General features: G+C 39.2%; 1 protein-coding gene across 2 annotated transcripts in view; it reads right to left on the bottom strand.

Moving 5' to 3' along the window:
- Positions 1 to 17419, bottom strand: part of LOC109043994 (thiamine transporter 2) — a 31814-nt gene that overhangs the window by 3130 nt on the left and 11265 nt on the right. For both annotated transcript variants that reach the window (XM_072306203.1, XM_019061429.2), the window contains exons 5-9: positions 15374 to 15539; positions 10558 to 10708; positions 9554 to 9653; positions 6323 to 6515; positions 5080 to 5227 (exon numbers count right to left, since the gene is read on the bottom strand). In XM_072306203.1, the coding sequence (XP_072162304.1) occupies positions 5080 to 5227; positions 6323 to 6515; positions 9554 to 9653; positions 10558 to 10708; positions 15374 to 15539 (758 nt within the window). The remainder of the gene's footprint in view (positions 1 to 5079; positions 5228 to 6322; positions 6516 to 9553; positions 9654 to 10557; positions 10709 to 15373; positions 15540 to 17419) is intronic.

Here is a 17419-nt window from a genome sequence, read left to right as displayed (position 1 = left end):
ACCTGCTATAGGCGGAACAGGGAAGTTTTCTTTTTGGAAAGGGGGGTGTAGGGCTAAAAAATAGCACACCTCTAAAAAAGAACTGGAACTGGGAACCCCCACAGCTTCGAGACTGGAGTCTGCGGACGCATCCCAGGAAATTCTGAGAATGAAAATGTCCCAGGTACAGTTTTTGAGCTGTTCTATATGGACGAATTTAATGAAAGAGGAGTTTGAAGATAACAGAGATGTCACTCTGTTACTAGGTAAACATACAGTGCAGAAGATATACGTAAGAACATAGAATACGCATGATTGTAGTATTTTTAGTTAGAAAGTGATACTTATTTACAAATAACGTTTATTGTAAAGTATTAATAAATAACATTTTCCAACTAATTGTGCGTGTCATGGTATATATCCTAACTTTCTATTGAAGTATCCAAATTTTATCCAAGAGAGCTGAAATAATCTGTGAAATTGGAATCAAGTAATGAATTAGTTCTCAATGCTCCATTTAGCTTTAATGCTTTCGTTTATTAGGGAACTAGCAACCAACCCGTGCTTCGCACGGTGATATACCGTCATTAATGAAATTACACCATGTTATAACAATAACATTTGTATTAATATATTTTACTATACCTATTATGCCCATATTTATATTTTTTAATATAATTATTCAGAAGCTACAAAATATTTTTACATATGGGGGCTGTTGTTGTACCCATCAGCAAAAACAAAAAACATGTTTGCGAGTATCAATTTTGTAAATATGGTAGTAATTTATAGACCCAGCAGTCTTGAAATTAAAAAATAAATAACTGCTGTAAGAAGATGTATTTATTAATTTTTGATAATTTTATCGAAAATGATTATCCGAAAAATAATTTCGGACTTTTAAATGTAAAGTGCTAGTATTGTGATGCCTTGCATTTCAAAAAAGAGGAGGTGAACGGCCATTTTAACAGATGTTGTCATAATGGTCTTCTCAGACTTGCCGAGCCTGGAATCAAAGACCAACTTCGAGACCTCTTCTCCAAACCCATTTTCATGACCAACATTTTGAGGTACATCAGTTGTATGGCTTTTGCATCTCTGTCTGCTTCCAAAGCCCATATAATTTTGAACCAAATCTTCTGCTTTCGAATACGAAAAATCATGGAGAATTTAAGTTTTATGTTGAGCAGCTTCTCGAAAGAAAAATAAAATTTCAAAGGAAGTCTGCAACGTCGCAAATGGAGAAACGTCGTCTCTCATTTTGCCCAAAAATATGTATGTATAAAATTGAAGGCATTATGACTGGCCCCTCTCAACTTATATTCGTATGTAACGATAAACAATGGGACGCGTTTGCTACGGCGCCTTGATACAACTATACAACCTCGACGGATGTCCGTATTGCGCACAGAAAATTGAAGGCATTTTGACCCCCTGCTCATACTACCTGTAGTTGATTCGATCGACAAACGCGTTGGTCGGCGGTGACGGGGACTTGATGCATTTTTTTTCAACTTGATGGATTTCCGTATCGCACCGACTGAAGAGCGAAACCACGTATCTCCATTGCGGTGTTTCAAAATTTCCGTCCTTAATTCCTCTCTTCCATGAGAAACAATCCATATTTACGACTTTAAATTTTGAACCAAATCTTCTGCTAATAAATTAAGAGCAAATGACAATGTGGGAGACCACGCTTTAGCAATTCAATTACATAAACATGTGCAACAACTCTACCCAGAACATTTTCTTTTAATACATCTCTTAGTAATTGATCCAATTTGCAATGAAAAACTCGTGAAACTAAATCTGGACGATCTGCAGCAGTTTCTTTTGGCGCTAAAGCAACGTTTATTTCCGACCATTTCGGGTTACACGTCATTGTCAAAAAAATGTCTGGTCTGCCATATACACGCGGACAATTGCCATGGCATCCTGATATCTTTGAATACGATTACGGGGGCTGCCTTCAAAAGAAGATGGTAAAACTACAATTCTTCCAACATTCATATTATCGAGTCGTGCTTTATTCAGAACAAAATCTTGCAACCCAGCATACTGTTCAACTCTGAGTTCGGACTGATGCTCTCTAATATAATGAAGCCTCTCACCTTCGACACGAACATATAAATCTACAATATATTGTTGAAATAATTTCTTTGATTGGTGAATATGGGAAAATGCTGTTCTAATGGCAAGCCTGTAACACGCGAATTGTAGCATGGTTACCTACATGTTTGTGATTTGGCTGCTTGCGTGGTCCATTATGCTCCATTTTAGGATCCCAGCCTGGTTCGCCATGAGGATATAGAGCAAAGAATAAATCATTGGATCACAATGAGGACTTAATACAGATATTTGGTTGGCAGAAGATTTTGTTCAAAATTATATGAGCTTTGGAAGCAGAGATGCAAAAGCCATACAACTGTTGTACCTCAAAATGTTAGTCATGAAGATGGGTTTGGAGAACAGGTCGCGAAGTTGGTCATCGATTCCAGGCTCGGCAAGTCTGAGAAGACCATTATGACAACATCTGTTAAAATGGCCGTTCACCTCCTCTTTTTTGAAATGCAAGGCATCACAATACTGGCACTTCACATTTAAAAGTCCGAAATTATTTTCCGGATATAAAATTATCAGTGCTCTGCCGAAATGGATTGAGGTTATTTCCCTGTTCACCCCTACGTCGTACATTATCCATCTCACTGAGATAGCCGTCATGTCGCACTTTGCGTCGCGCGGATAAATTGCGAGAAACATTGCCACGCTTCGCCGGACGCCCACGTTTTCGACTCCGATCCATTCCCAATATTAAAACGAATACGCACACTTTACTAAAAATTCGGGATTCTTCATACACGACAAATATTAACAAAATTCAAGAGACGACGCGCACTGTACGAAAAAATCGGAATTCTTCATAAACGACGAATATCCAAGACGACGAACGCCTCGGGCAGCCGAGTCATCAGCTGACCGAGAACGAACAGCACGGGGAAAACGAAAAACCGCGCATCTCCCAGCGGGACGAACGGGATAAGCGATCTTTCGGAGGGCGCGAGGGGCGCGGGGCCCGACGCGCGATCCCCGCATTTTTCCCGACCCCGCGGGACCGGGACGGTCCCGCCGGCACCTCCGACGCCCGTATGGGCACGACGGTCGCGGCGCAATTTCGAAACAGAAATCGGGCTTACGGAATTATATATTAGGAGGATTACAGATTTCGTGATTGCGGCAACACTGCTCCGGTTCGGAATCTCCAAAATTAGACAGAAAAAACAGCTGATCGAGACGCAATAAAAGAAGGGAAACCACGACGACCAAACGACGACGATCCATCGCGGAACACCGCTCTAACACACGGGTCACCCTTTTTTAGCGTGTTTTCAACCCTTAGAATCAAAATTTCGAAAATCGGACGACGAATTGCACCCCTTCAGCACGAACCGCACATGCGTACGAAGTTTCAAGAAAATCCGCCTTCGGGAAGTCGCTGAAACATTGGGTACAAAATTGGGGCCTCTCCTTTATAGTTTTAGATTTGGGCGATATATTTAGATGCGAGAAATTCTGATCAGCTGACTCCACTGAATACAAAGCAAAGTTCATAAAAAATGAGTGGAAGAAATGAACGGTTTTGCAATGGTGCATATTTTTAAAGAAAACCCCGTACTAAATGTAGCCTTTTTTTTCAATGGAAAGGTCCGATATTGATCACTTATGATTTTATGAACTTTCAAAATTTCAAATATCGTACATGCGAAAAATGCGGGCCTCGGTTGGCACGTTTCAAAATTTCCCATCGTGTTTAGTATACATAATGGGAAATTTGTAACAAATAGGATAGTCACTCAAAATGTCTCCTTGGAATTATTATGAATGATTTTTAATAGAATGAGCGGAGAAAATCAATAGAAAATTGCAGTAGAAACTGTTGCTTGATTTTCCTTGGAATAAATGTAACATATGCAGAAATTTAAAACATCGCAATCGGAGATCCGCATTTCTCGACTTTCGTCATCGATATTCTTTCTGTTTTACGTAAAATTTTGATGAAGAAACATGCCTCGTGGCGCTTTTTGCCCTGGCTGATGGTTCCTATTAATAAGATCACTGCGTTACTTTTTTACTTATTTTTTCAGATTAAAGCTTGTAAGATCTGATAAACAGAAGCAGTCCATTACTGCGTAATCCACCGTATAAATCTCTCATTCCCTCATTAGCGTCTCTGTTTTAGTTCCAAAATCTTGGCTTTGTACACTTCGTCTCCTTTTCTAACCCGACAGCCATATCTTTCAGGAAATCACTCTGTTTATGTCAATGACATTTTATCAAATTTGGCCTTACGTCACATTTTTCTCGCAACCAATCAGAACCCCTCTTTCCATTTGGCCAGGAATTACGTCGCCCCTCTCACTGCATTTTTAGTGACGTCACGACAAATACATAAGTATAAGCTGCATCGGAAAATCCAGGTTCTCTTTTAACGTCCGAACCCTTGGGTCACCAAGATGTTTTGCAGGCACTCCATTGTGCGGTATTTATTAACAATTTAGGAACTATAATTATAAAATATTTTATACATGTGATCGTCCGCGGAAAAATTGGCCTTATGCCGTGAAAAGAAATTGCTTAGTCGATCAGCCGCTTTTGTCGCGTTTTGTTGAAAAGCCGGATTGTAAGATTTCGACGGAAAATGCTTTTTGTGGAATACGTTTCGAGTTGTATATTTCAAAGTATTCATCTGTACTCCGAATATGGCAGAATAGTATTTCAAATGAATTTTTTCCGATATTTACGAGTTTTTAAGTGTTTTTTAGCGGATTTTGTCTCAAAATTTCTGTGAAACACTCTTTACTTGTGCTGTGGTGTGAATAGAGCAATTTTAAATATTGTGGACCGCGGTCACTTTTGTCAAGGACGATTGCATTTATTTACAGATCTTTCATCGTTTCGGTCAAGCCTTTTTACGGCCATCCTAATTTCATTATTGCCATTTTTTCGTGGAGCATTTTTGATTAATCTATTCCTTTTTTCATAAAACCTTCATTTGAGGAACAATGGGGCCAGTTTTTTGCCGGTGAGAAATTGTGCACTAACCTGTTGATGGGCGGTGGGCTTCTCTCGAAGGAATGAATGCTGAATAACGAAAACTGTGAATAAACTTGTCAAACTGAAAGCCAAGAAATTCAGGAACCCGAAAACCAAAGCGTAACTGTCGCGCTGTATGTTCTGCGCTATTTGCGACCTGGAAAAAAAACAGACGATCGTTAGGTACTTCGTTGATCACTATGAACTGGACTATATTTTGAAATTGGAAACTGCAATTTCTAGCTCATTGTCAGTTCAAAAACAGCGTATGTACCGTCGCGTTTCCCGATACACGTAAGTGTTTTTGCGGATGAGCCGGAAATTGTGGTTCCTAATGGCAAAATGAAGTCCAATTTGTAGTAAAATAGCCTCGATGACACGACCGTATAAAGATTCGTGTTAATATAATCACATGTCGCTTTATAGCACTCCCTGGTGCTCTATAATAGTACAACACCCACCCGCAAGATTCTACGGGTGAAATGAAAAATATGAGATATTGAAAATTTCCGTGCAATACTTCATGAAAGTTCACAAAGTTGGGAAAACTATGAAAAAAAGAAACATATTTTCAGGGGCTGGGTATACGTCACGCACTAAAAAACACCAAATAGCAAAAACCAGTCGCCTTTCATTTAATTTTGCCTTTAGTGTTGAAAAATATGTTTCATGTTATTCTGCAATTTCATGAAGTATCTCACATGAAATTTCAAACATATATATTTTATGAAAAATTGCAGCCCTGCCCACCAGTCATTACCCCCTGTCAAACCCCTTCGGGAATCAAGCACCTTGTTCTGCTTTGATTCCATCCTTCCACCCTCTCAATGGGCTTGGCCTTCCATAAAGGTTCTCGTGACTGTTTTAAAATCCTTATCCCTCTTTATCACAGAGAAAACAAGAACATGTACCTCATCAGCGGAAGCAATGTATAATTTGTAAACCCTCAGTAAGGAGAACTAAAACATGGAGAATAGCTATTTACTATGATTATTCAAGATATTGATGATTTTTTGACGAGATTCATTGTTGTAAGGGTTCAAGGATATAGAAGTCACGCGTTCAAAATGCTATGTAAGATTATGTAGCAGTGATAATGTTTAAGTGGGTGTAGAAATTATATGCAATGGGAATAGGTGAGGAACAGTGATCGGTAAATCTATCATTAGTTCGAAATTTCAAAAACGGCGCGCGGCGTGTGAATCAAACTATTCGTTTTCGTGCTAAGAATTATTCAAACTGCGTCACTCACTCAGTAACGGTGAGCGTAGACTGGAAAATAAAACTATAGGCAATGTAAGCTATGTAAACAGTCCACAAGTTGGTGGATAAACCGCAGTAGAACAAAAGAGCACTGCAACATATACAGCTGAGGAATAAAAATGTGCTGTGCCCCTTTCGCCAGTCACTCGACATCCTGGCAACTATGTAAGCTGCCCCAGCACCTGAAAACACATTTTAAGAATCATCAATTATAGTTCGGCTTTTAAAGTATTCACTTTTGCTGAAAAACCCATGATTCTTCTGTATAGAATCAGTGGCGCCTCAGAGAACTTTTACCTAGCATAATGCGCTGAAATCTGATAAACAATAACTACTATTATAATTGCCCAGACCAGAGAGGTTTACGAGAGTGGATTTTTACAAAGCAGAGAATTTGAAAACATAAGTAGATTTTGAAATATAATAATCGTGCAATGGAAATGTCTAGTTATTACTGGGTTCCCTTATTTTTACTGTGGTTTCCGAACCAAGAAAGAATATCAAATACATTATGTCTTCTTAAGCGTCTAGTGACCCTGGAACTCCCTAATAGCTTCGTAGCTAAGTAGTTGGAATGTACATTCAGACGAGCTTTATATCTTGAGACTGTTAATAAAATTGCTGAAGACAAGAACGAGAGACAAGACGGAGGTTCTGCTAAGACGCCATGATCATGTGCTGAGGTGGCCGCTACCATAGTCCAGAACGGATGGACGCACATGGTCGCCGTACATATTAACAGACACTGTTTCAAATATTACTTATTTAACTGTGGGAACTTTCAATTCGAGGTGGATGCGTGGTAAAGTTGGGGTACAAAAATGTCGGTTTCATACTATTTTCGAACAAATTTTTTTCAACTTCCCTAGGTCGGATGGTTCACCAGAAAAGTGCACCAAAAGTTGACAGAAATTACATAGGAAAGATAGGAATACGATGCCACGTTTTCATAAGCCAAAAATTCATGTTTTTCATGCACTTTTTGTTCATTGCACCTTTCTTGGTATGGTTGGTTAAGGAGGTAGGAAGAAGTTGCGAGCATACGGTTTATGCTATAGCTGTTATACTTATTTGCTCAAACCTATTTTGACAGTATTGAGGTTTTGGGTCAGAGAAAATTTCTATTTTCTTATGTATTTGATGAAAAATATGTATGTCAAGACACTCAGAATCAATTAATATTGAAATAAAGCATAACTTGAAATCTTATCTGGTGTGCGCCAGCACTGTTTATTTTTCATTTAAATCCATTATGAATAATCGATCCTAGTTCAAGCAGCTCGTTTTGAAGAATATTGATAGTTTTTCAGATAGAGAAAACAAATGTTGCCAACTTACAATAATCGCCAGTAGTTCAGAATAAGTGACTCAACTTATTATTTACAATTATCATATCATTATTCATATAATCCGTCAACAACATTCAGTGTTTTGGCCCCAATATTATTCAATATTTATACCAACGATCAGCCGGTTAACGAGTCCGTGCGAAGCTTCATTTATGCCGACGACTCAGCAGTGGCTGCCCAAGGAAAGACATTCGAGGAGGTGGAGGAAAAACTCAACGCGGCCCTGGAAGAGCTTGCCGAGTACTATGAAGAAAACGACCTCAAGGCAAACCCCACAAAATCCCAAGTCTGCGCCTTTCACCTGAGGAACCGACAAGCTAACCGAAAACTTCGAGTAAGCTGGAAAGGGCAACAGCTAGAGCACTCAAATAACCCTAGATACTTAGGAGTAGTCCTGGATAGAACACTGACGTTCAAGGAGCATTGTCATAATATAAAGAAAAAAGTATTTGCTAGGAACAACATTGTGAGGAAATTGACAGGTTCGACATGGGGAGCCGAACCTCATGTTCTACGCATTACAGGGCTGGCACTCAGCATCTCGGCAGCGGAATACGCAGCACCAGTCTGGGGTAGATCTACACATGCCAAACAGGTGGATATCGCCGTAAACGAAACCGCACGCATTGCCACAGGATGCCTCAAACCAACACCTACTGAGGAACTGTACCCTATTATAGGGATAGCGCCACCTCCCATCCGAAGGCAGGTAGCCGCTGAAATTGAAAGAACCAAACAGAAGAATGACCCGAGACACCCCTTGCATGAGCATCAAAGACAACGGGTCCGCCTGAAATCTCGCAAGAGTTTCATTGATTGCACGGAAGAACTCTCCACAACCCCGAAAGAACGGCGACTGAACTTGTGGAAAAATTCAGTACCACACTCGAAGATAGAACCACTAGAGGGGGTATCTCTTGGCCTTAACCTGACCTTCGGGACGTGGAAGTCTCTTAATCGGTTACGAACAGCTGTAACACGGTGTAAATCAAACTTGCTGAGGTGGGGTTTCGCTGAGAACGAACTATGCGAGTGTGGGGCAAAGCAAGACTACAACCACCTTCTAATCTGCCCTAACATGACTAAAACCTGCACAAGGGACGATATTTTTAGTGTAAATGACGAAGCAATCTATGTTGCAAATTATTGGTCAGGGAAAATCTAATTTAATCTTATTGGTGCTATCGGACACGGAGGAAGAAGAAGAATATCATTATTCATATAATCATCATTATTATTCATAATTATCTAATGCACAATGTTCAGAAGGGTTCATAACAAACTAAGTCGGATCGATTTAACCAGAGCTAGACTTCATTTTGTAATTAGGAAGTACAATCTCTAGCTCATCCGTAAAAACACCCTTATGCTCTGGGAAACTAATGATATATACGTTGTTTATAGAAGGAGCCAGAAATTGTAGTTCCTAATTGCAGAATGGAGTTCAATCCTGCTTAATTTCATCCTACTTTGATTAATTCCCTCGTATGCTTTATTTTTTTTTTTTTAACAGAGAAGTAAACAATTGCACCTTGACTTGAAAGTTTGTGAAAGTATTCTGCCTAGGTCATAGAAAATTCACTAAAAGTCTCGAGATGTTGGATTATTTTTATTTTGGTCAAAAAATTAGGTAGGTACTAGGACACGACAATATATTCGTTGCACACAGCTTTGAAATTCACGTTTTTAACTTGATTTTTCCGGCATTAAAGGAATAATTTTGACTCTGGATTGGATGGATTGGATCCTTATAGTTGTCCAAGAATCTAAGGACAGAGCCAACTGTAAAAATGTAAAAGCGTGCATACCGTAGAGTTGTTATCTTCTCGTGAAACAGCTAAATTAATATCCTTCACTTACTTTTGACTTACTTGTGATCGTGGAAATAGCCTCAACCGCTCCATTCATCAGAGGGACAGTTTTTTGTTCCTTTGCCACGGTTTGCCATAAAATTTGATTATAAGTCAACACCTGAATTTTCACGATAAATCAGTTACTATGAATGAATATCAATGAAAAAGAGGCCTGAAAAATTTTCAGCAGAGTTTGATCATTCCATTTTTCTTTAGAAATTCTGATATATTTTAAACATAAATGCGCTCATTTATGCTAAAAGGAACTATGTTGCACGCAGACCTTATGAACATAGCTCCTTTTAGCAAAAATACGTCCAAGTTCAGTCTAGTGGACATTCAAACCCAAGCGACAACTTATCAAGATGTTTGCTTTATCTCAAAGTATGGAGTAGGACTTGCTCAAATTTAATGATTAAATTATCTTATTTCGGCGAAAAAAGTTAAAACAAATACTTAAAATATGAAATACGTTCCGAAAAAAGAAATACACGTTTGCAAAATAATTTTTCCCCAATTTTTACTCTCAATCAGATGGGGTTGTCGCACTATTTCTTTTAATTCTTTTTTTGGAAAGTAGTAATTATGAGATCGCCTGAATTTTGCCGTCAATCATTTAATCAAATTAAGCTGAGAGAAAGACTTCCAAAGTCCCCAAAAATCCATTCCCCTTTCAAATGGGAAAATATCGTGCCAACATACTGATTGACGTCAGAAGAAGAGCATTTTGCAATCAGGAAATACAATTTTCGGCACAGTTCAGTAACAATGTATGTACGGTGGGTTTCCTTATGCACATAAGTGTGTTTACGGATAAGCCAGAAATTTTAACTCTTAATTGCAAAATGCAGTCCAATTTATTGACCGCTGTGTATCTTATTCACCCGCGTTTGCCTACTTACTTATCACTTAGAAATTGTAATGAGAGCTTATGTATCTTGACCAGGCTTGCAATATTGTCGTTGTTTGGAGTAAATAGTTTTGCGCGGTTTTATTAAGTGAATACTTCAAAAGAAACTTACCAAAAAATGGCATCCTTTAGCGAAGACCAGCCAAGAAGCCCATTTTATTACAATTGGATTCGAGAAAGCAGTCTTGAAGTCATGCCATAAGTGCGATGTAACTGAATCATTTTTCGTGCATTCAGTGAGACTTTCTCGGTGTGAGTTGTCACTAATTTCAACAGATCAATTATCAAGACTTCATTATTTTTAAAAATATATTCAATTTTACTAATACTGATTACGAAATCATTAATTTTCATCGTACATCGAGAAAAAATCGGCACACCAGCGAGTCCACCAGGGATGCTCTTGGAGTGCAAGATGTAGCCAAGTGGACCAGTGTGAGCAGGAGGATATGGTCAGAGCACGTTGACAATGCCAGTGGCGTGGCGTGAATGATCGATTATCGATATTTCCCCATTTGAATCCGTGGTAAAGAATCGATTATTAAGGTGTTCGCTGCAAACACCCTGTTAATCGATCCTTTTCCACAGGCTTAAACGACAGATCAATCGATATATCGCAAAGCACGCCACGCCACTGGAACAATCCTTCGGGAAAAGATTACCTGGACGACCGCCTAAGAGATGGGCACAAAGCTGGCTCTCTCCTCCTAGGGATGATTGAAGATTTTATTGCTATTTTTATTGATTTGGCAAATCCTTTATTTTTTAGTGATTTTTAGATTTTTAATTTTTTTCAAAAGTACGGAGCTTTCCTCGCAAAATAAATCAAGATACTACGGCACAAAAAGAGAGCGGTAGTCCAAAAACTAACTAAGTCCTAGTCTCCGTATTTAGTAACGTTTAGCATAAACTGTATTGTCTGACTGTTGCTTAATCACCATCGGCTATAAAAGGCTATAAGAAATTGTGCAGCCGGCTACAGAAGCTATTGGAAATCTTACAGCCGGCTTTAGGTCTATAGTATTTTGGAACGCACATTCTACTGCCAATTTTTACCAGGGTTGAAATCAAGAAAGTTTCCTGCAGCCCCCACTAAAGTTAGCACACATCCTAAAGCTGCTCTGTAAAGTCTCCCTTCACTTGAAGAGTCTATGCCTCTCATGAAGCTGGAGCCTTGACAATCATTGAGCTGGGATGCAACTTATTGAACACACGAGAGACTAAAATTGCATACATCCTAAATTGAAGGCAGGCCTGAGATCTGCAGCCACAAAGAAGGTCCTATTAATCGAATGGCTCTTTTACCATAGTGGTGATTTTGCAAGTTAGCAAAGATGTTTTTCCTCCATACAAATCCATTAAAACTATCGATATTGACCAAGAGTCGATCACTTTTTACACATTCAAATGGAAGAAAAACAGTGGTGCCAACTTTCAAGAATCCCACCGTTTTCCACCATCATTCGCGAAAAAAACCACCCATAGACTAGGTCTGAATTGCCGCCGGTCGAAGGACATTTTACCTTGGTCACCTCAGCAGACGATTTTGCAGAACTGTTAACCATGCAATGCCGGCCGCCTCGAACAGGAGGATCACAGCCGAGATGAAAGATAATGTAAAAAGTAGGCGTTCGAATTGGCTCAACGTTGGCACCAACCGGTGATCGGTGGAACTAGCAATCGCCTCCAGCGGGGATGTATCGAGGTCACTGAAGTCTGGCAACGCGGTGTCAGGCATCTGCCTGAATTTTTTTCGGACCGCAGTACGTTTTGGGACCGGATAAATAGCGTAATTATAGGCTACCCGCCCCCAACAATCACTTGCGAACTGACGTCCATCGATTAATATCGGCTGGAGCGTCCTCGAATCTGTCTGCAAAAATCCGTCATTCCTCGGACGAAAGAACGTATCTCCATTTCAACGTCGCAAAATTGGTCCTTGCAAATTCCATGTATACTATAGAGCTACTGGGTGTTTCTGACTGAAAATTTCACCGACTTTTCTTCCGATTTCACCCAAAAATAAGCGCAATTTTGGACAGAAGTCGCACTGTCTGATCTTCATAAACAATTTAATTATTTAGTCAATTTTCCAACATTACGATGAAATTATGTTCATTTGTCTGCAAAACTACTTCCTAAGGGGATAATGTTGCTTAGTAACAGACTCAACTGTCTGCCTCTTATAGACGCGCTTTACAATTTAGGAAAAAACCAAGCGATCTGATTACGTTAGTTGATTCCTTTTTTATTTTTTTCTTCAGATGGACATTCAACGACTTTGTAGTAAGAAATTAATTCGTGCAATGAGCGCCACCTCTATGTTTTGATGTTGCGATGGTCGCGCTGTTATAGGGTCCGTATGGCCCTTTTTCAGTCTTTGATGTCCTCAAAAAAACTATAGAAATTTCTTTGAAAAGTTACACTCAAGGATTTATAGCTGGTGGTTCCTACTTCAAATTGACACTACGACAATTGAAAATGATCCTCTCTAAAGCTTTAAAAATGTATAGCTGACTAAAGCAGGGTTAAATGAAATGACCTCAAATAGACCAATCACGAGCAATCACTCTCAGCATCACAGCTATCTCTGTCGCACTCATTGAGTCACTTATACACAAAAATCAAAATTAATTTCTGGCCTTTACTATGGAAGTTTCGAATCTCGCTGCTGGTTTAATCTACTCTAGGAATATGCTTTTAAAAGTGTGTGGCCACACTACACGCAGCAGGTGAGTGTCAGCGTTAAATATATATGTTCAGTCCTGAGTTTGCGCTCATTTTTTTACCTGGTGCGAGATTACCTTAGGCCTGGAAGGGGCGGTTCAAGAGACATACCCAAAAGCTGAAAAGGGACGCGGAGGAAATATCCGGGGAAATATTGAACATTTATAGTCTCTATCAAGTCATGAGTTTACTAGTACTTTCCGTCCATTCATTTACTAAAACATGAAATGAAAGATTGAAGAAGAAAATTCTCAAGTTCTCCCATTATCTTTGGGTCAGCAGTGATTCTTTTTACATTCTTACATTTTAATAACCGCGCTTGATGAACTTTAAAATAATTATAACTTCATTTTTTCTAGAATAGTATTCACTAAACTTCCTATAGACGATTTAAACAACCAGTTAATTAGAAAGAATCTACCCGAGGCAAGAAATACAATGTGAAAACTATCGACTTAACTTTCAAAAGTCGAAATTTACACGAACGGGTACTTTTCGGATTGCATTGTTGCTACTTTGAAATTAATTTTTAAGAAAGACGCACGATGCTAAGGGAAAGGTGAGTAAAGAAAAATATCCAGGACAATATCTACGAATAAGTTTAAAACATCGTTTATCACCTCAATCAAAGCTCAAAGAGAGACAATATGATTGATTTTTCTTCGACTAAATAACTATTCGCGATCCACGGTATGAGTGTTGCCTAGGTGCCAAATTGAAGGCGAATATCAAGTGGATGCTACATGTAAATAGGTTCGCGTATGATCTTTTTTTCTATCAAAATTTACGGCGAGAGATAAGTGTGAATTTTTCGAATATATCGCAATCTACTCGCGCCTTGCAGTAGGTATGTTGCCTAGTCAGCAAAATTAACGGCGCAATTTGCATGGACGGCCAATCTTTACGCTTACCCTAATAGTCACAATGGAGAATTTGCTGGTGTCTGAAATTTGAAGAATTTCACAGCGAAGTGGAAACTGCTGAATGACCTAACATATTTTTCATACCTTTATCTACAACACTTGATACGTCATATATTATGTACTTTCAGCGGTAGCACATGGATTATTGATTACAAGAGTATCGAACGATTCATTGTCAATAATTGCTCACTTAAATATCGGGGATATTCTAGCTTTACACGATGATAAAATTGAAAGTGGTGCACAAGGGTAAGAAGCTAATCCCCCTCTCGTGAATGAAACGTTTCAACTCAAACATACGCTGTCACTTAAAAGACAGAGGACAGAGTTCATAAGACATTCTATGCTTTACATATCGAAGGTGTAAGTCGGTAATCACATATCCCGTTTGCGGTGTCTGACAATCTCCGACTCTTTGTTATTTTTTTGAGCAGTGGCGTGGCGTGCTTTGCGATAAATCGATTGTTATGCCATTTAAACCTATGGAGAAGGATCGATTATCAAGGTGTTCGCAGCGAACACCTTAATAATCGATTCTTTACCATAGGATTAAATAGCATAACAATCGATACATCGCAATTCACGCCACGCCACTGTTTTTGAGGGAGAACCAATTGACATCATTCCTGAAATTTTTGGCAGAATTTTCTTCGCACAGAGAAGAAAAATCACGGCAGTTTTAAAGAATTGCCGTTGAGTAGTTTTCCGTTTGAAAAATACAGTATAACAGGAAGTATGTGACGTCGCAAACCGAGTTATTTGATTGCCGACTTACACCGTCGATATTCTTTAAATCTTTACGAGGTCATCACGAGGCTCTTTTATACGATTCCAACTTCTAAGATGCTGGTAGGTGAAATCTTTTCATTGAATTTTTTGCCGACAATAATGGTTTCCCGGCAAATCTTCAACGATGTTGCGAAGTTTATTCTCAAATTTTTCCAAAGCTCCCTGAATCAGGCTGGAAACACAATTTTACATGGAGGAAGTCAGAAGTAAACGAGTCTTTAAGTTAAGCGGAATTTAAGTTGAGGCAGTTGATAGCTGTAAGAACATCTTAAAATGGGGGATCGGGCGGGAGGGATATGATTATTTGGTCACAACAATTGCATTTAAACAATTTTAAATCATACTGATGTTATAATTCAGCCTGAATATTGTGTCAAGAATTCTCGAAAAGAAAACACACGGATTTTTTCATGGTGACAAGGTCCAAAGGATAGGTATCGGATATTTTTTTCTTAATATTCATTCCTTTATTATTTTTTTGTGACTTACCCTGTGTCATAAGCATCTTGTACATCGTCTGGAGCTCTGGAATCTGAATTTCCTCGAATGACATCATAATCGACTTTCTGATCAGTCTTGAACTTTTTCTTGTGAAAATAAGTACTGTGCTTCACAGGAGGGAAAAATAAACTTATCAAAAGAGTTACCACAGTTCCTGAGAAGAGAAATGGTGGGTATTTTTTAATTAATTCTTTAAAAACTAAAAAAAGTTTTAAAAAAAAAGGAAGAAAAAAACAGAAGGAGGTGAAAAACACCTGCAGTCAATCCTGAGGAATTAAAACCGTATATTGAGTACATTTGACCGAGTTAAACGGAGAGACTCCAAATCATTAGTGATACCCGATCAAAATATCCATCAGTGAATAGAAACTACTAATAATTTCCATTCACTGATGAGTCAGTAATGAAGATTTTTTAAAAAAAAACTGTCAAACTTCAAAGATCATCTGTCGCTCTGAGCATCAAATTATGATCGGCCCATTTGGTGTTACGACTATTTGGACCATAATCTGAAAATAGAACTACCATTTTTGACTAATTTTAAAAGTATGTGATGTTCCGTTGGTTTGCCTAAGCAGATAGATGCTTTTATGCTTCCAGGACTTTAAGTCCACCTACCTTTCGTCCATTAAATAAATGTCCACCGCTATTATGTCCACTAAACGTTAAGTCCAGTCTTTATTAAGTCCACATGATTTAATGTCCAACCATTTTTTTTTTTTTTTTTTTTTTTGTTTAAACGGAAGTGAAAATCTGCTTTCTCCCGCACTGGATTAAGGGGGAACCAGATCCGTGGATCCAGTGCCCCCAGATCCGGCGGGCCCCGAGGGAGGGGGTTCCATCCCCGCCCCCGAGTATCAGATGCCAATCGCGGCCCGGACCGAGTGGTACGTCCCGGGCATCGCTGTCCGAGACCTCGGCTCGGGAGTATGACTGGGTATGTGGGTTTGGCCTATGACGGTAGGCCCGCCAAACACTAACGACACTCCCCTTGAGATGCATCCGCACTACGCATCCCCTTTTGTCCGAGTTTAATTCCCACCCAACGGTCAGCCTACGGCCATTACCTCGTCAGGCGAGAGGGCCCCCCGCAGCAGTGTCCAGCCGGACCCCACCCTCATAGGAGCACCCCGTTAATGTCCAACCATGAATATGTCCAAAACTGTCCAAATTGTGGACTTGTAATGTCTACATTTTTTTTCTTCTCATTTAAATGACAGGAACCACCTCAAAAATAAATGCATACTACTACTACCTTCATTCTTAAAAACATTTCATTCATGAATCAAGTCATGACAAAGAACAGACTCTAAGAGCAGATAAAAACATAAGTTCATGTGTACACTGTACAAGATGAAAACCAAAGCGGGAGCCTAGGAAACGCTCCAATGCCAAATTAAACATTTTTCAGTAACAGATGCAGTCAAAATTGAAAGTCCTCTTTAACTAGTTATTTCGTGCGCCTTCAATCGTGTAGGATACTGTGCAACGCCTCTGACGCGAAATAGTTGTTGAAAGCGTTGTGGCGCGGCTGGCAACCAGCGTGACACGCGCATAGGCGCCTACAAACCTAACGGGATACTTCACGCGTTGCGCAATGCGTGAAGTATCCCGTTAGGTTTGTAGGCGCCAGTGCGCGTTCTGCGCTGCTAACACGCCGCTCCGCTCTGTGTTAGGCTCTAATATATAAACTCGCGGAGTCAGCGTTTTTCAACTCATAATTTTGAAATGTTTGAAAACTCTGCATGAACATTATTCTTATTTAAATAGATGAAAAAGAAATATGTACTACTGGCAAATATAATGTGTTTTTTGTAAATATAATAGTGGTTCCGTATCAAATTTAATGCTTCTCAAAGCATTCAAATTTATTCTTTTATGTTTTGGGCTTTTACTGTGCTGCAGCGTGGTGTAAGCGCAACCAAACGCTCAAAATTAAACGTATTTGATTCAAGGAGGTCGATGTACAAATAAGTTAAAAACAAAAAATTGCGTGCTTCCTAGTTTTTTTCCTCTTTTATTAATTTTTGTATG

This window comes from Bemisia tabaci, chromosome 1, assembly GCF_918797505.1.
Source record: "Bemisia tabaci chromosome 1, PGI_BMITA_v3".
NCBI classification, from domain to species: Eukaryota; Metazoa; Arthropoda; class Insecta; order Hemiptera; family Aleyrodidae; genus Bemisia; species Bemisia tabaci.
Note: the sequence above shows the minus strand (reverse complement) of the source record. Positions and strands in the feature narration are given on the sequence as shown.